The following is a 20112-nucleotide window of genomic DNA, read 5'->3' as shown; positions in this document are numbered from 1 at the left end:
TAGGAAGCCACCAGGGAAGAGGATATGGTAATGCTCTGCAGACCAGCCCTCTTTGTCCTTCAGCTTAGCACGTAGCAGCAGCAAGCGTCTCTGTGCCATCAGCATTGACCTACACACCGAGGTACTGGGGATGAAGAAAATAAAGCCTTATCTGAGCCAGAACGCCCCACAGGGCAGGAGTCTATCTCCTGTGTCTGTAGTGTGAGGCATCTTGATGTACAAGTAAACCCTCTGGACAAAAAAAGGGATTAAAAAACACCCCCCAAAAAACAGACCTGGTAAATAGAGCAGAGAGGAGCCTGGGAAAGGACAGGCTGGGGAGATAGGTAACTGGGGAGAAGGTATACTGTGGTGTCAGGCCCAAGGCGGGCGGGTGGACAGAGGGGGCTGTAGCCTGTGGGGTTTCTGTCTGTCAAACCAAATTTCTTGGGGAAATTGACGGAATATTGCAGTTCAACCCAGGTGAAGTAATAAATTTCTCTGAAGGTTGATGTCACTTTTGGTCTCTTCATGAGTGTAGTGGGCAGTGAATGTGCCAGTGAGTCAGCGTCCGTATACTCACTACATCACAATGGTTCTGACTGAGGAAAGACCTCGAGAGAGTTTTCTGAAGAACTACAAAATGCTTTTCTTCCTCAGAGAATAGCCTAGATTTTAATGGTGTTGCTTTTGAGGCAAGCTTGAAGAACTTGATGTTTCTTTTATCTTGTAACAAAAGGTATATGTCCTCACACTAAAAGCGGTCAAAATGCAGTCAGATGTAACTTGGAGAATTCCCTCGCGGATGAGATGGGATCGATTAGCTGTCGGAGAAATCAGTGTATTGTCAGTCCACCGCCTTGAATGAGACGCTATGAAACACATTGTAGCTTTCTCTGAGGCAGAAGACAAATCAATTCTGGGGAGTTGTTTTCCTTATCTTGAGCCAAGGTGATGACGGCTGTGTGGGCTAGTATTGTCTGCCTTTGTAGTGCTGGCTACAATAGGCTTCGGTCAGATGGCTATCGGAAAATATTAGATTCACTAAGAGCATCTGCTCGGCTCTGCTCTCCACAGTTTACACACCGACCTTGTGACATAAAATGGGATTGCAAATACTGGACCAACAGTCCTGGGAAGAACCCATTTTTCGGCAGCAGTTTTGTTTCCACTGAAAGAGATTTATTGAAACTTATCCTGATTTATGGTCCAGGATTATTATTATTATTTTTTACGCCTCATAACATGTCCTGCACAGATCATGGATTTGCTTTATAGTGTTTATGAGTGACTTGCATAACATCATTTGCAAATAAGCACAGTACAATGTTCATCAAATAAATGGATTGAAATTTAGTTCAAAAGTTATCTTTTAAAACTGATTTGAAATGGGTACTCGTCATCTTTTGGCTGCTGATATCTCAGACTCCAAGTGCTAAAACATTTTCCAAGTTTGGAAGATCAACCCTCCAAATGTGTGGCCTGCAGGCAGGTTTTGTTTGACATTTGATTTTAACTCTAGCATTTTGGTTTGTACAGCCAATCTGTCACAGACGCGAAGGTTGGTGTTTTGAGGATCTGGCTACTAAGCTAAGTGAACAGTGTTAGTGTTGAGCACATGTCTATTTGCTTTAGTGTTGTTGGCTCTGTACTGAAATGAGCAAACACTGCATGGATATATTGTCCAACCTCCAAAACAAACAGGCACCTGTGCATACAGTCAGATACATAATTGTTGGCACCATTGATAAAGATGAGCAAATAAGACTGATGTAAGTAATACAAATTCTGAGCTATATTGTATGCTCCAAAAAATTGGGAAAGTATACTGAACAAATAACAAAACGCAACATTCAACAATTTATAATATTTTACTGAGTTACAGTTAAATGAATTCATTAGGCCATAAATCTATGGATTTCACATGACTGAGCAGGGGTGCAGGCATAGGCCCAATCAGAATGAGTTTTCCCCCACAAAAATCAACATTTTGCAACGGCCATCTCAGTTTCCAGACTTGAACCCCTTTGAAAACCTGTGGTTTGAATTGAAGAGGACTCTACATAAGAACAGACAAAGGATATCAATGATCTGGAAATATTCAGTATGGAGGAATAGTCTAAGATCCCTCTCAATGTGTTCTCCAATCTCATTAAACATTTTAGAGAAAGGATCAGTGTCGTTATCCTCGCAAGGGGAGGATAACGGGTGCCAATAATGTATTTTTCATTATTACTTGTTAAACCAAATCTCTTTCTCTGAGCAATTTTATTAGTATAAATATAACTCAGAATTTGTATTTATTTTATACAGTCTTTTTTGCTCATCTTTATCCAGGATACCAATAATCATGGACAGAGTTTGATACTGAGTTTGTGCAGAGATCAGGTACCTGTAATATTAGAATCTTAGCATCACTAACATTATCTGTGGTCTACCCGCAGTGCATATTAATTCCATTCAGGCCACATTGGAGGCTGTTTTACCCTCGCCCATATTAACCACCAAATAATTACTTTTTCTGTCCTTCTCTATCAATTGAAGGCCTTTAATGTATTTGTTTCCTAGGATCCCCATTTAGCTTTTGCAGAAGAATCAGCTACTCTTACTAGGGTCCACAGAATACAACAACAAAAAACATGACAAGTAACAAAAAATTGATACACATTTAAAACACGATATACAAAGAACACTACCAGGGTGTCTGTGTGTGCGTGTATTTGTGTGTGTGTGTCCCCTCACAGTCCCGCCGTTCCATGAGAGATGTTGTTTAATCTGTTTTTTAAAGGTAATTTTGCTGTTTGCTTAAGTAATTGTAGATGGAAAGAAGTTCCATGAGATCAAATCAATTCTAATTGTATTTGTTGCATGCGCCGAATTCAGCCGGTGTAGACTTTACCGTGCAATGCTTACTTACGAGCCCTTTTCCAACAATGCAGAGTTAAAAAGTTAAACTAATTTGCAAAAATGTCAAAAGAAAATAGTAACACAATACAACAGTAACGAGGCTTTATACAAGGAGTACCGGTACCGAGTCAATGTGCAGGGGGTAATTGAAGTAATATGTACAAGTAGGTGGGGGTAAAAGTGACTAGGCAATTCAGAATAGATAATGAACAGAGTTGCAGATGTGAAAGTGTGTGTGTGGTTTTTTTTTCAAAGTAACCTTTATTTAACTAGGCAAGTCAGTTAAGAACAAATTCTTATTTACAAAGACTGCCTAGGAACAGTGGGTTAACTGTCTTGTTCAGGTGCAGAACGACAGATTTTTACCTTGTCAGCTCGGGGATTCAATCCAGCAACCTTTCGGTTACTGGCCCAATGCTTTAACCACTAGGCTACCAGCCGTATGTGTGAGGGTAGTGAGTGTGCATAGAGCCAATGTAAGAGAGACCGTGCAAAAGAAGGGGTGGGGGGGTCAATGCAAATAGTCTGGGAAGCCATTTGATTAACTGTTCAGCAGTCTTATGGCTTGGGGGGTAGAAGCTGTTAAGGAGCCTTTTGGTCCCAGACTTGGTGCCCTTGTACCGCTTGCCGTGCTGTAGCAGAGAGAACAGTCTTTGACTTGGGTGGCTGTAGTCTTGGCTCTGTAAAATACTGTGCATTGCCCTAAATTTATTTTGGACTTGGGGACTGTGAAGAGAACCCTGGTGACATGTCTTTTGGGGTATGTAAGGGTGTTTGAGCTGAATGTTATTTGATTATACAGACAGTCTGGAATTCTCGTCAACCAGGAAATACTGGTATGCATGTTGTTGGTTCTGTATGTGCAGTTAAGGGCAAGGTGTGCTGCTCTGTTCTGAGCCAGCTGCAGCTGTGCTAGGTCTTTCTTTGCTGCACTTGATCATATTACCAGACAGTAATCAAGACTGGAGCCATAACCTTTTACTGCAGTGGGCTAAATCAGGGTCACACAGTGTTTCTTGGTAGACTTAAACAAATCTACTTTGAAACAAAAATATACACCTCACACACATGGTTATGGGCTCTTAAAAAAAGACACCTGTACCATGTCAGATATAGAGTTGAAATGTAGAAAATGTTTAGTTTGCATACCAATATTACACTTTTATATATACTGAACTAAAATATAAAACATGCAACAATTTCAACGGCTTTACTGAAATACAGTTCATATTAGGAAATCAGTCAATTGAAATAAATTCATTAGGCCCTAATCTATGGATTTCACATGACTGGGCAGGGGCGCAGAGTGGGCAGCGGCGCAGAGCATGACTGGGCAGGTTCGTAGAAGAAGAGAGCTAACTGGAAGTTAACCCCCACCCCTCACTTAGCAGGCACAGGCCATTTGACCATAGTTATGGGCCCTGGTCAAAAGTAGTGCACTATAGGGAATAGGGTGCCATTTTGGATACTACCACAGTGTGTACCAAAGTCCTGGTGGATCGCAGGCTATGCATTTAGATGAGCGTTAATACTGAGCCTGCCCGCTGACTGGAAGTCTGGACACAGTATTGTTGCGTTAGTGAGCACTGAGAAGGGGAGCAGCTCTGCTCTGGAGAAGGGAGAAATTGTATATTCCCTTTCCTCCTTGTCTGAATCAAACTGTGGGCTTTTCTGTTTCGCCTCTGCTCTGTCAACGAATCAATCTCTGTCTATCATTATATTACTACCCCTTTAGGCCTCTTAGCACAGCTTTATCATGCTGTCTATACTTTTTCTCTCCCAATCTCTGAGATTGTGATGGCTGACTCTCCAATCAGAGAGTGGGACTGTATGTAGTCTCCTAGCTTTAACGAGCCGCAAGTCTAATCAACACGGCCAATTGAATTCCGTTCAGGGTCCACTTCATTATCTCAAACCTCTGCTATCAAGGTCACAGCACATTGTGATTAGAATCCCTGCAGACAGACAGATAGATCCAGTACAGGAGGCCCTGACACCACTGAAGGCAGAGCCGGACTACCGCATTTGGGGTACTTCCTGCATATCAACACATTTTGTGTAGGAAAAATGTATGGTTTTATTATGCTATTCTACATATTATGTCATGAGGCTAAGAGAAAATGTTTGACAAGGGGGCCCCCAACCCCCCAAAACAAAAACAAAAAATTCACACATGTATTAGTACACACCAAACAGACACACGCACAAACAGCATTACAAAGAGAAGGGACTAGTGGAAGTTGTAATTGGACAGAAGGAAAGCATGTATTACACAGTGGCATTACCTGTAATAATAACAGTAGCAGCAGATAACTGTATAATAGCAGTGTACTGTATATGTGTATTATTTAAATAACAATATGCAATACAGCAGCTAATGTAGTAGCGTAGCATAGTTGGAGGCTAGCAATGCTAGGGAAAAGCCATGGAGGCAGCCATCTTGGGTTGCATAACAACACCGCAGCCATCTTCAGGCCTATAGTAACAGTGGAGAGAATATTCCTAATGGGCTGGATACTCTACTCTAGGGTTGGGCGGTATACTGTGTTTTACAATATACCAGTATTGATGAACGGATCGGTTTGCGTTTTTACTTTACCTTCTATTAACGGTTTTTGAATGTTTGGTTTGCTAAATGTGATACGCCGTATGTAACGTCCCTTTTTATAATTTGCTCAGCGACTCGAGTCATCTCCCTCCTCTCTCCATGCCGCTTCCCACAAAGACCTAGCCCCGCCCCCTGTCACTCAAGGGGCACATTTGTTCGTTCAGTCTGCATTGTCAATACAGCACATGCAACAATATTGGTGACAACGATGCTGTTTTCACTTTGCTTCTTCATATAAATCCACTAGCATTCTATAATTACACTGTGAGTTTGTGTTTCTTACATCTATAAATGGCTAATTTGTCTTTTCTTAGCTAATTTTAGATCTTCTGAATGGAAACTTGAACGTTGTTCGAATTTTGTGCAACATCCGGCGCGTGTTTACAGTGAACTCTGAGGCTGTACCCTTACAGTTTTAGACAGTAGCCAATAGGCTATTATTGCAATTTGAGCATAATGTAGGCTTATCAGAGTGGCCAACCAACAAATCCAATGGAGAAAATCCCATTACATTTTCACATGTAAATAGCTTTTGATTTCTATGATACAGCCTACAGCCTATATGTGGTGTTACATTTACATTTAAGTCATTTGGCAGACGCTCTTATCCAGAGCGACTTACAAATTGGTGAATTCACCTTATGACATCCAGTGGAACAGCCACTTTACAATAGTGCATCTAAATCATTTAAGGGGGGGTGAGAAGGATTACTTTATCCTATCCTAGGTATTCCTTAAAGAGGTGGGGTTTCAGGTGTCTCCGGAAGGTGGTGATTGACTCCGCTGTCCTGGCGTCGTGAGGGAGTTTGTTCCACCATTGGGGGCCAGAGCAGCGAACAGTTTTGACTGGGCTGAGCGGGAACTGTACTTCCTCAGTGGTAGGGAGGTGAGCAGGCCAGAGGTGGATGAACGCAGTGCCCTTGTTTGGGTGTAGGGCCTGATCAGAGCCTGGAGGTACTGCGGTGCCGTTCCCCTCACAGCTCCGTAGGCAAGCACCATGGTCTTGTAGCGGATGCGAGCTTCAACTGGAAGCCAGTGGAGAGAGCGGAGGAGCGGGGTGACGTGAGAGAACTTGGGAAGGTTGAACACCAGACGGGCTGCGGCGTTCTGGATGAGTTGTAGGGGTTTAATGGCACAGGCAGGGAGCCCAGCCAACAGCGAGTTGCAGTAATCCAGACAGGAGATGACAAGTGCCTGGATTAGGACCTGCGCCGCTTCCTGTGTGAGGCAGGGTCGTACTCTGCGGATGTTGTAGAGCATGAACCTACAGGAACGGGCCACCGCCTTGATGTTAGTTGAGAACGACAGGGTGTTGTCCAGGATCACGCCAAGGTTCTTAGCGCTCTGGGAGGAGGACACAATGGAGTTGTCAACCGTGATGGCGAGATCATGGAACGGGCAGTCCTTCCCCGGGAGGAAGAGCAGCTCCGTCTTGCCGAGGTTCAGCTTGAGGTGGTGATCCGTCATCCACACTGATGTCTGCCAGACATGCAGAGATGCGATTCGCCACCTGGTCATCAGAAGGGGGAAAGGAGAAGATTAATTGTGTGTCGTCTGCATAGCAATGATAGGAGAGACCATGTGAGGTTATGACAGAGCCAAGTGACTTGGTGTATAGCGAGAATAGGAGAGGGCCTAGAACAGAGCCCTGGGGGACACCAGTGGTGAGAGCGCGTGGTGAGGAGACAGATTCTCGCCACGCCACCTGGTAGGAGCGACCTGTCAGGTAGGACGCAATCCAAGCGTGGGCCGCGCCGGAGATGCCCAACTCGGAGAGGGTGGAGAGGAGGATCTGATGGTTCACAGTATCGAAGGCAGCCGATAGGTCTAGAAGGATGAGAGCAGAGGAGAGAGAGTTAGCTTTAGCAGTGCGGAGGGCCTCCGTGATACAGAGAAGAGCAGTCTCAGTTGAATGACTAGTCTTGAAACCTGACTGATTTGGATCGAGAAGGTCATTCTGAGAGAGATAGCGGGAGAGCTGGCCAAGGACGGCACGTTCAAGAGTTTTGGAGAGAAAAGAAAGAAGGGATACTGGTCTGTAGTTGTTGACATCGGAGGGATCGAGTGTAGGTTTTTTCAGAAGGGGTGCAACTCTCAGGGATGAGTCAGGGATGGGTCAGGGATGAGTTGATGAGCGAGGTGAGGTAAGGGAGAAGGTCTCCGGAAATGGTCTGGAGAAGAGAGGAGGGGATAGGGTCAAGCGGGCAGGTTGTTGGGCGGCCGGCCGTCACAAGAAGCGAGATTTCATCTGGAGAGAGAGGGGAGAAAGAGGTCAGAGCACAGGGTAGGGCAGTGTGAGCAGAACCAGCGGTGTCGTTTGACTTAGCAAACGAGGATCGGATGTCATCGACCTTCTTTTCAAAATGGTTGACGAAGTCATCTGCAGAGAAGGGGGAGGAGGATTCAGGAGGGAGGAGAAGGTGGCAAAGAGCTTCCTAGGGTTAGAGGCAGATGCTTGGAATTTAGAGTGGTAGAAAGTGGCTTTAGCAGCAGAGACAGAGGAGGAAAATGTAGAGAGGAGGGAGTGAAAGGATGCCAGGTCCGCAGGGAGGCGAGTTTTCCTCCATTTCCGCTCGGCTGCCCGGAGCCCTGTTATGTGAGCTCGCAATGAGTCGTCGAGCCACGGAGCGGGAGGGGAGGACCGAGCCGGCCTGGAGGATAAGGGACATAGAGAGTCAAAGGATGCAGAAAGGGAAGAGAGGAGGGTTGAGGAGGCAGAATCAGGAGATAGTTGCAATGAGGTTAGTGGAAGAACAGCATCTAGTAAAGATGAGGTCGATCGTATTGCCTGCCTTGTGAGTAGGGGGAGAAGGTGAGAGGGTGAGGTCAAAAGAGGAGAGGAGTGGAAAGAAGGAGGCAGAGAGGAATGAGTCAAAGGTAGACGTGGGGAGGTTAAAGTCGCCCAGGACTGTGAGAGGTGAGCCGTCCTCAGGAAAGGAGCTTATCAAGGCATCAAGCTCATTGATGAACTCTCCGAGGGAACCTGGAGGGCGATAAATGATAAGGATGTTAAGCTTGAAAGGGCTGGTAACTGTGACAGCATGGAATTCAAAGGAGGCGATAGACAGATGGGTAAGGGGAGAAAGAGAGAATGACCACTTGGGAGAGATGAGGATCCCGGTGCCACCACCCCGCTGACCAGAAGCTCTCGGGGTGTGCGAGAACACGTGGGCAGACGAAGAGAGAGCAGTAGGAGTAGCAGTGTTATCTGTGGTGATCCATGTTTCCGTCAGTGCCAAGAAGTCGAGGGACTGGAGGGAGGCATAGGCTGAGATGAACTCTGCCTTGTTGGCCACAGATCGGCAGTTCCAGAGGCTACCAGAGACCTGGAACTCCACGTGGGTCGTGCGCGCTGGGACCACCAGATTAGGGTGGCCGCGGCCACGCGGTGTGGAGCATTTGTACAGTGCCTTGCGAAAGTATTCGACCCCCTTGAACTTTGCGACCTTTTGCCACATTTCAGGCTTCAAACATAAATATATAAAACTGCATTTTTTTGTGAAGAATCAACAACAAGTGGGACACAATCATGAAGTGGAACGACATTTATTGGATATTTCAAACTTTTTTAACAAATCAAAAACTGAAAAATTGGGCGTGCAAAATTATTCAGCCCCCTTAAGTTAATACTTTGTAGCGCCACCTTTTGCTGCGATTACAGCTGTAAGTCGCTTGGGGTATGTCTCTATCAGTTTTGCACACCGAGAGACTGAAATTTTTTCCCATTCCTCCTTGCAAAACAGCTCGAGCTCAGTGAGGTTGGATGGAGACCATTTGTGAACAGCATTTTTCAGTTCTTTCCACAGATTTTCGATTGGATTCAGGTCTGGACTTTGACTTGGCCATTCTAACACCTGGATATGTTTATTTTTGAACGATTCCATTGTAGATTTTGCTTTATGTTTTGGATCATTGTCTTGTTGGAAGACAAATCTCCGTCCCAGTCTCAGGTCTTTTGCAGACTCCATCAGGTTTTCTTCCAAAATGGTCCTGTATTTGGCTCCATCCATCTTCCCATCATTTTTAACCATCTTCCCTGTCCCTGCTGAAGAAAAACAGGCCCAAACCATGATGCTGCCACCACCATGTTTGACAGTGGGTATGGTGTGTTCAGGGTGTGTTGCTTTTACGACAAACATAACGTTTTGCATTGTTGCCAAAAAGTTCAGTTTTGGTTTCATCTGACCAGAGCACCTTCTTCCACATGTTTGGTGTGTCTCCCAGGTGGCTTGTGGCAAACTTTAAACAACACTTTTTATGGATATCTTTCAGAAATGGCTTTCTTCTTGCCACTCTTCCATAAAGGCCAGATTTGTGCGATATACGACTGATTGTTGTCCTATGGACAGAGTCTCCCACCTCAGCTGTAGATCTCTGCAGTTCATCCAGAGTGATCATGGGCCTCTTGGCTGCATCTCTGATCAATCTTCTCCTTGTATTAGCTGAAAGTTTAGAGGGACGGCCAGGTCTTGATAGATTTGCAGTGGTCTGATACTCCTTCCATTTCAATATTATCGCTTGCACAGTGCTCCTTGGGATGTTTAAAGCTTGGGAAATCTTTTTGTATCCAAATCCGGCTTTAAACTTCTTCACAACAGTATCTCGGACCTGCCTGGTGTGTTCCTTGTTCTTCATGATGCTCTCTGCGCTTTTAACGGACCTCTGAGACTATCACAGTGCAGGTGCATTTATACGGAGACTTGATTACACACAGGTGGATTGTATTTATCATGATTAGTCATTTAGGTCAACATTGGATCATTCAGAGATCCTCACTGAACTTCTGGAGAGAGTTTGCTGCACTGAAAGTAAAGGGGCAGAATAATTTTGCACGCCCAATTTTTCAGTTTTTGATTTGTTAAAAAAGTTTGAAATATCCAATAAATGTCGTTCCACTTCATGATTGTGTCCCACTTGTTGTTGATTCTTCACACAAAAATACAGTTTTATATCTTTATGTTTGAAGCCTGAAATGTGGCAAAAGGTCGCAAAGTTCAAGGGGGCCGAATACTTTCGCAAGGCACTGTATGGTCTGTGCAGAGAGGAGAGAACAGGGATAGATAGACACATAGTTGACAGGCTACAGAAGAGGCTACGCTAATGCAAAGGAGATTGGAATGACAAGTGGACTACATGTCTCGAATGTTCAGAAAGTTAAGCTTACGTAGCAAGAATCTTATTGACTAAAATGATTGAAATTATACAGTACTGCTGGAGTAGGCTAGCTGGCAGTGGCTGCGTTGTTGACTTTGTAGGCTAGCTGGCAGTGGCTGCGTTGTTGACACTACACTAATCAAGTCGTTCCGTCGAGTGTAATAGTTTCTACAGTGCTGCTATTCGGGGGCTAGCTGGCTAGCTAGCAGTGTTGATTACGTTGCGTTACGTTAAAAGAACGACAATAGCTGGCTAGCTAACCTAGAAAATCGCTCTAGACTACACAATTGTCTTAGATACAAAGACGGCTATGTAGCTAGCTAGCTACGATCAAACAAATCAAACCGTTGTACTGTAATGAAGTGAAATGAAAATGTGATACTACCTGTGGAGCGAAGCGGAATGTTGACCGGGTTGTTGAAGTTCTATTCGGTAGACGTTGGCTAGCTGTTGGCAGCAGTATCTCCTACGTTAAGGACGACAAATAGCTGGCTAGCTAACCTCGGTAAATTAAGATAATCACTCTAAGTCTACACACTCTAAACTACACAATTATCTTGGATACGAAGACAGCAAAGACAACTATGTAGCTAGCTAACACTACACTAATCAAGTCGTTCAGTTGAGTGTAATAGTTTCTACAGTGCTGGTAATCGGTAGACGGTGGACGTTAGCTAGCTGCTGGGCAGATAGCAGTGTAGACTACGTTAGGACGACGAAATACGATAATTACGCAATTATCTTTGATACAAAGACGGCTATGTAGCTAGCTAAGAAGAAATTGCTAAGATTAGACAAATCAAACCGTTGTACTATAATGAAATGTAATGAAAAGTTATACTACCTGCGGACCGAAGTGAAGATGCGACCGCTCGCTCCAACCCGGCCTATATTGCATTAGACTTTTTTACATTATGCAAGGCTTGACATTAATTCATTTTTATTTTATTTTTTGGTCTATAACACCATGGGCCAAATAGGTGACTGTAAATTGCATTGTATTGTGTTGTATGATGTAAGAAACCACTTTACAAAATACAATTGATTATTATGGTCATACAGAGAATTAGACAATGTAGGCTACCCCTCAGGATATTGGCTTATTTGTACATTCAAGCCGGTCTCAAAATACAACATTGCCCTGTTAATTAAGACAATCTTTTTACCTGACTTGCTTTTCAAAGACAGCTTGAAATGTAGCCTACACGTTTTGTGTTTGAGTAGGAAGCAGTAACTACCTATTGCTGACCTATACTTACCTATAACTGTGCTAATAACGCACTAACTAGCAAAAGAATATCCACAAATGTGCACATGCACGGCTCTGATCTGAGCTGATCTGAAAAGCACATTCACTTGCAGATTGAAGATTGAAAGACCGCTTGTGGGCTAACTACATGCCTATAGAATTCTACTCCTTTGCGATTTGGCTCTGCCTACAACAAAATCCACCTCAATCTTACAAAGTTAGATTTGTTTTGTTACATTGAAAGGGGGCAGAAATAATGTTGATTCTATCACAGAAAAAGCATTGCTCTATATAGTGCAAACTAATGAGGCAAACTCGGTGAAGTTCTGCGCAGCCTGGCATTTCTTCTGCGCCGCAGTCCTGGGCGATTGTTTTAGCTTGAAGTTTAATTGGAACAGTTTAAAACAATCAGAATGGAGAAGGATCCATTGAAATCACTTAGAATGTATGTGCTGACCCTTGGATGGCATACGTATTTATTTATTTATAAATACCTTGATGTGATATTTTGCCCATATCGCCCAGCCCTACTGTACTGTATCCAGAACTACCCCAAGGGCGTATGTGGCAGGGGCTTCTAACGATCACGGATTACAAAAAAAAAGCCAGTCACGTTGCAGACACCAATGTCGCCCTACTGGACAAGCTAAACACCTTTTTCTCATGGTTCAAGCAAAACGACTCTGAGCTGCCGATGAGAGCCTCTGAGGACAATGAGGGTTACGTCTCCACGGAGGATGCATGCAAGTCATTCAAACATGTTAACCCCTCGCAAGGTTGCTGGCCCAGATGACATCCCTAGCCACTCCCTCAGAACAAGTACAGACATCCTGTTGTGTTTTCCGTTATCCCCACCTGCTTCAAGATGTTCACTATCATCCCTGTGCCCAAGAATGGTAACTGAACTGAATGACTACAGACCCGTACCACTCATTTCCGTCATCGTGAAGTGCTTTGAAAGGCTAGTCAAACTACATCAGCGCCTCTCTCCCGACACTGAACCGTCTCCAATTTGCCTACCGCCCCGACAGATCCACGGACAACCCAATTACCATCGCACTGCACACTGCCTTCACCCACCTGGACAAGCAGAATGCATATGTGAGGATGCTGTTCATCAACTACAGCTCGGTTCTTCAGTACCATAGTGTCCCTATATGCTCACCACAAAGCTCACAGCCCCGGGACTGAACTCCTCCCTATGCAACTGGGTCCTGGATTTCCTGACGGACCCCCCCAGGTGGTGAAGGTAGGCAACATTAACTCCTCCACACTGATTCTCAACACTAGGGCCCCACAAGTGTGCGTCCTCAGTCTCCTCCTGTACTCCCTGCATAACCACGACTGTGTGGCCTCACACAGTTTTCAACTCTCATCATCAAGTTCACTGACAACACGACAGCAGTAAGCCTGATTAGCCACAACAGCGAGATGGCATACAGGGAGGAGGTAGGCACTCTGACGGTGTGGTGCCAGGTAAACAACCTCTCCCTCAACGTCAGCTAAACAAAGGGACTGATTGTGGACTTCAGGGGGAACGGGGCCGCCATGGAGGCCGTCAAAAAAATGTAAAATGGTCAAACCACACAAGACACCGTGGCGAAGAAGTTACAACAGTGACTCTTTAACCTCATGAGGCTGAAGAAATGTGGCCTGTCCCCAAGCGCCCTCAGTCTTCTACAGAAGCACCATTAAGAGTGTACTCTCCTCCCTGCCACTAAATCTGACATGTGCATGTGACTAAATAAAAATCTAAGGGGAAAAGTAGGGAAGATGTGGTCTATGTAACATTAGCTATAACACTGATATGCATTAGCCTGCTAACACACTACATTGAATGAGACATGTAGCAGTAGTATAGTCGGCAGTAATACAGTAGCATGTTACATTTGAATAGATAAGGTACATGCAGCAGTTGAACCCTAACCCACTAGGTGTCCACTTTTTTTTTTTTCACCTTTATTTAACCAGGTAGGCTAGTTGAGAACAAGTTCTCATTTGCAACTGCGACCTGGCCAAGATAAAGCATAGCAGTGTGAACAGACAACACAGAGTTACACATGGAGTAAACAATTTAACAAGTCAATAACACAGTAGAAAAAAAAAGAGAATCTATATACATTGTGTGCAAAAGGCATGAGGAGGTAGGCGAATAATTACAATTTTGCAGATTAACACTGGAGTGATAAATGATCAGATGGTCATGTACAGGTAGAGATATTGGTGTGTAAAAGAGCAGAAAAGTACATAAATATAAACAGTATGGGGATGAGGTAGGTAAAGTTGGGTGGGCTATTTACCGATAGACTATGTACAGCTGCAGCGATCGGTTAGCTGCTCAGATAGCAGGTGTTTGAAGTTGGTGAGGGAGATAAGTCTCCAACTTCAGCGATTTTTGCAATTCGTTCCAGTCACAGGCAGCAAAGAACTGGAAAGAAAGGCGGCCAAATGATTTGTTGGCTTTAGGGATGATCAGAGAGATACACCTGCTGGAGCGCGTGCTACGGGTGGGTGTTGCCATCGTGACCAGTGAACTGAGATAAGGCAGAGCTTTACATGGTCACTTACATGGTCATTCCATGCACTAACCCAGTGGTTCCCAACTAGGGGTACTTGGCCTATCCACTGTGGGTACATGAGGAGCCTCATGAGACCATAGGTGTACTGGTAAAATACACGAGGGGGTACTTCAGGGGTAATCCAGGCAGAGCTAAATTCAGTTGTTGGTACAGTAACCAAAAACGGTTGGGAGCCACTGCACTAACACACAGTTAGGAAGTCCAGATTAGAGGATTGTCCATGTGGAAAGGGGAGAGGTCCAGTTGCTGAATTGTGATGGAGGACAGAGACACTCAACCTGCCCACCTTGGAACAACTAAAGCACCAGCAGGAATTGGGGGCCTGTTACCACCACCAGGTTAGACCACTGATTGGCTGGCCAAGGTCAGCTGACCCACACCAGGAGAGAGATCCAGAAGAGGTGTGAATAGGTTGGGGGCAGAGAGACCTGTAAACAATGGAAAGCCAATTCCCCGAGTACCTCTGCTCTCTGCTAGGGTAATAAAGGTCCTATTCCCACTATGAGATATGAAGGAGAGTCTGTAGAGCGGGGTGGCGAAAGATAATTCAACTTTTCAATTCACATTACATCTTTGCCTCCCTCACCTTTCGTTCTGGCTGGTAACACAACATTCTTGGTCTGCAGCTCAAATTGACTGTAAATGGCACAGTAGCCACTAGCCAGTAAACACAAACAATTGAACAATAGCAGAACATGTTCTTCTAAAACGTATGACACTATTGAATAATACAACCAAACCATATAACACTTGAATAATGCAGCAATTCACAAGCATGTATGTGCAGACAATTTATTTTCTCGTACATTTAGCTTCAAGACCAAAGCACAGAGTTGCTAAAAGAGCGTGTCTTCATCAAGTAACGTTAGCCTATCAAAAATGAATGATTAACCCTCTCATGCCAATATAAAAGTACAGTAGGCCTACCTTACATTACTCCAAATCAGCTTCATTTTCCTCAATATCGTGCAAATCATTAGTGAGTCTGGATCATGGACTTGAAAAGTAATCTGTGATTCAAACAATAAAGTGGCCCCGCTGAGGAAAAACAAAAAAAGCTGAGGAATGGGGCAGGAGAAATGTAACCATTCTCAAATATGTACATAGTCTCAAGGACTCTCACATAGGGATGCAAGGACTGACCATCCACGGAATCAAAATTATAGTTTTAACCATGTTTTGAAGCTATAAAGTATTTGTTTACAATTATATTGTTTACAAACAATGGAGTTAAACAAGCTTATATTTTGGTTTCTGATGGCATAAGTAAGAACGTTGCTCATGAAGCATTTCTAAGTTACATTCTTCAAGAATCAATGGCTATATATACCAAACCCAGATTGCCCCTTTAACAGATTGGATTGAATTAATGCATTAGTCATATCTGATCAGATGTGAACCAGATGTCATCAAGCAGGCACCAACTCGTATCACACACACACACACACACACTGTGATTGACTATTGGATATACAGTACATAAGGCTGTCCTTTGAAAGTTGAGGGCCTGATGCAAAGTGCACTTTGGATTAATGTGATACAGATCGCCTGAACGTGTATCATTATTATGACTTAATGTATCATTATTATGACTTACTATCTCATTATTATGACTTACTATCTCATTATTATGACTTACTATCTCATTATTATGACTTACTATCTCATTATTATGACTTACTATCTCATTATTATAACTTACTATCTCATTATTATAACTTACTGTCTCATTAGTATGACTTACTATCTCATTATTATGACTTACTGTCTCATTATTATGACTTACTGTCTCATTATTATGACTTACTGTCTCATTATTATGACTTACTGTCTCATTATTATGACTTACTGTCTCATTATTATGACTTACTATCTCATTATTATGACTTACTATCTCATAACTCGAAGTCATATTAAATCAAATAGATTTTGTGGTGGGAACAGACTTCCATTGTCAACTTGCACAATTGGTCTGTGCTTCAATCTGACCAACTGTAGCCTACTGATAACAATCACAGCTGCAGGTAACCTAGAGAAGCCTATACGCATCTGGGCAAACATAACTGTCACGCCCTGACCTTAGAGAGCCTTTTTATTCTCTATTTGGTTAGGTGAGGGTGTGACTAGGGTGGGCAATCTATGTTGTATTTTCTATGTTGACCTGGTATGGTTCCCAATCAAAGGCAGCTGTCTATCGTTGTCTCTGATTGGGGATCATACTTAGGCAGCCTTTTTTCCACCTTAGTTTGTGGGATCTTGATTTTGTATAGTTGCTGTGTAGCCTGCAGAACTTTACGTTTGTTTTGTATTTTGTTTTTCGGTAACAATAACGTCCTGTTTTTATAGCCTAAGCTATGTATTTATAGCCTAAAATAGGCCCATTTATTTGTGTTCTGAGAAAATGTGAATGATCAAATTTGGTTTATATTCACACTTCGGGTGGCTAGGCAACCTAGTCCTTTTTAATCACAAATAAATGACTGGAATTAATCAATCAACACAATTGTGATGACATACTGTATGAGTATCTGTTTTATTACAGATGCAAAGGCCTACAGGATGCAACCATGCATACAGTGAGCGCAGCCATGTTTGTTTTTGTCCGATCACAGTTGTCTCTGTCTGTGTAAAGGGTTTTCATGTTTTCATCCTCCCTAGGGTTAGGAGTTTTTCCAGGGTTGTTCTTTTTTTTACCATATGACCTGATCATACACTGTAACAAGGGTCTGCAGTTGATTAGGTACCAGATCAGGAAAAACTCTGGGCCCCAGGAAAACAATTTCCCTCCACCACTCTGGAACCTGTAGTGCCACCTTTGAAATCACCACACAATGTTACAAATTAAAAAACATATCCTATTTGTATGACCAACATTTTACACGTTTTTGGTGGTGTGAATGGGCTTCCATACTTTTACAGGGCTCAGTGCAGCCGGCAGCTACTGCGACAATTTCAGAATGTAACAGGCTGTTACTGAAAAAAAATTCAGCTGTTTCAAAAACATTGCTCTGCTATTACCATTTATATTGTAGGAGTGTTGAGTCAATGAGACAATTCTGTTTACACTGCCTTGTTTCAAGGGGGGCAACTGTCGGGCGAGTGTCGTAGCGATCTAGACTTATGCACGCTTACATTTGAGTAATATGTGTAGCTGACGGTATTTTTTTGTCTTGGAGTTGTGTCTCTGACATAGGGTAAGAGAAGGCTGAGAGAAGTGTTCAGGAGCAACTGTACGGGTTTTCTACACTGTTACGTTATCCTCTGTATATCGGTTATGATGCGCAAAAAGCAGGGAGTTGTTTTAGTGACACAAAGATGAGAGGACATTGGTCTCCAACGAGAAACGCCTTAGGCTCTTTTCCTTCTGAATATCTCTTCAAGCTATAAGGTGCCCAAAAGGTAGTTGTTTTAGTGACTCAGTGTGTCTGGGCTGTTTTCCTTCTTCAGGAGGACTCTTATCTGCAGACCATCGGTGTTCTGGGGGTTTGTGAGCTACTCGAAATGTTTACTACTAGGCTACTTTAGTTTGCCCCCTCAGCGTATTTTGTCTTTGCAATGTTGGCACAATACTCATGTAATGTTAGCCAGCAGAAGGCATTATCTGCTGCTGTTTATTGTGCTTGTTCGGTGCTATTCTCCATGGTGGCATTGGTCAGCTCATTGAATAGCTTCCTCTGTTATAATTGCGGGATATTTACCATGGGACCTAAGTGGAAAGTTACTTCTGAGGGGAGAGGAACCCAGACCCCCCACCGCCACCGATAGAGGTCTTGCAGTTCATTTCAGGACTTCCTCTACATTTTAATTTCCCAACCTGCTGCATTATTAATGGGAAAATGTGTGATCTTGTTTTCTGTGATACAACCTATTGGGCGAATATATGGCATTGCGAAACATTTATAAGCCTTATGATTACCGTAGATATTTGATCATACTTTCCTGTGTTGTTGTGGTTTGGGAATACACCTCTAACACTACAGGAACCACCTGAGATGTGACACAAGCCTCAGAACCTGAGGAGCGGGAGGCAGGTAGGTAGATAGCCGAGCGGCTGGAGCGTTAGGCCAGTAACCGGAAAGTCGCTGGTTCGAATACCCGAGCCAACAACGTGAAAAATATGTCTGTGCCCTTGAGCAAGGCACTCAACCCTAATTTGCTCCAGGGACGCCGTACAACTATGGCTGACCCTGTAAAACAACACATTTCACTGTACCCATCTTATTTATTTATTTTAGTTTTCATGGCAGCAGCCATATTGAGACTATACCATTAGCACCCCAGGGAGAGGAGGTGTATGTTCGTGATCTACCCAGATGGGGTCCGAGTGAGTCAGGCAGGAGAGACTATTTCACATCCTGTCAGCTCTCTGAAGACAGCCAGCAGCCTGGAGCCGCACCTGACAGCCATCTGGCTGCTGTTCTACTCATTTTCACTCCACACACACAAACACACATATACACACACACACACACACTCACAAAAACAGCACAACCGTAAATGGCACTCATACACATACACAAATACACGCACACAGTGATACCAGTCAACTGGAATTAGGCTTCAAAGCACACTTTTTGCACACAAGTAAAAATTGTCATCAGTTTTTCTCTAAATTCGGTTGAGTGTATATAATTAGTTTTCATTTCTCTTTTTAGAAGCCTGTAAAATTACCTGAGAGCAGATTGAGTTCCAATATTAAGTGTGAGATGCTGTTGGTATTTATTCCAGCCAGGTAGTTTACTTTAATTTCCTCTGTGATGTTTGTGTTTTTCAGGGGGAAAGCAGCGAGGGGCCCGGCCAGTTTGACATATCCCTGTATGAGAACTCCTTCTATCTGTTCTGGCTCCTGGAGCAGCTCCTTCAGGTCGGACAAGGACCTCCAGGGGCCACAGGGGGAACTGGGCACCACTGGAGCCCAGAGCAGAGGGCCCTTCTGGGCCGGCTGGAGCATAGCGTCTTGCTCCTGTCCGATGATTTCCCTCTGTACTCCCTCTACATGTGGCGGATAGGGGCTCTCCTCGCCCCCTCCGACATCAACAACACCCAGACCTGAGACTGGCGTTCCAGGAACGAACGCGGCACCGCCACACACGTGTAATTCCACCTCCAGATCTTTCTACTTCAAAGGGCTGCAGAAGTTGGTGCAGTTAGTCAAGGAGGATTTGACTAACTTAGCAGGAATCAAAAGACAGGACTTGACAGGACTGGAGAATGAGGTGGTGGCTCCATTTGATATTCTCCTCGGAAGAAGAATCTAAAAATAGTGTTGTGGCTCGTATAGTAAGCTAAACCAATTATTATTGTGTGGCAATGTGAGAAAGACTACAGTGGATGACATTAGAAAAAAAGCATTACATTTTTAATTAGTTTTTATTTACAGACTGTAAATGTAGAATTAACATGCTGAGTATTGTATGAGCAGCTATTTATAGGAACATATTACTGTAAGGAAGGAATGTACAGAATGTTTGTGCTTAGACATCCACGTTTTAATTTGTTGATTCTATTAGCAACATTTTTACTAACAGGACTTGAATAGAAAAAAAGCCTAAATGTTTGTATTCCAGATTTTCCCCTTCCACTTTACAGATTAAAGTACATGTAAATATTTGGGATTTTAGACTTTGATTTATTAG

General features: G+C 43.6%; 1 protein-coding gene across 1 annotated transcript in view; it reads left to right on the top strand.

Annotated features, from left to right (window-relative positions):
• The window catches only part of mei4 (meiosis-specific, MEI4 homolog (S. cerevisiae)), a gene marked incomplete at its 5' end in the record, with an annotated part of 51079 nt that extends 31367 nt beyond the window's left edge, over positions 1–19712 (top strand). The window contains one exon of the mRNA XM_064990361.1: positions 19251–19712. Within this exon, the coding sequence (XP_064846433.1) occupies positions 19251–19529 (279 nt within the window). The remainder of the gene's footprint in view (positions 1–19250) is intronic.
• Positions 19713–20112: the final 400 nt, after the last annotated feature.

This window comes from Oncorhynchus masou, chromosome 16 (genome assembly GCF_036934945.1).
Source record: "Oncorhynchus masou masou isolate Uvic2021 chromosome 16, UVic_Omas_1.1, whole genome shotgun sequence".
NCBI lineage: Eukaryota > Metazoa > Chordata > Actinopteri > Salmoniformes > Salmonidae > Oncorhynchus > Oncorhynchus masou.
This window is presented reverse-complemented; position numbering and strand designations above follow the sequence as displayed.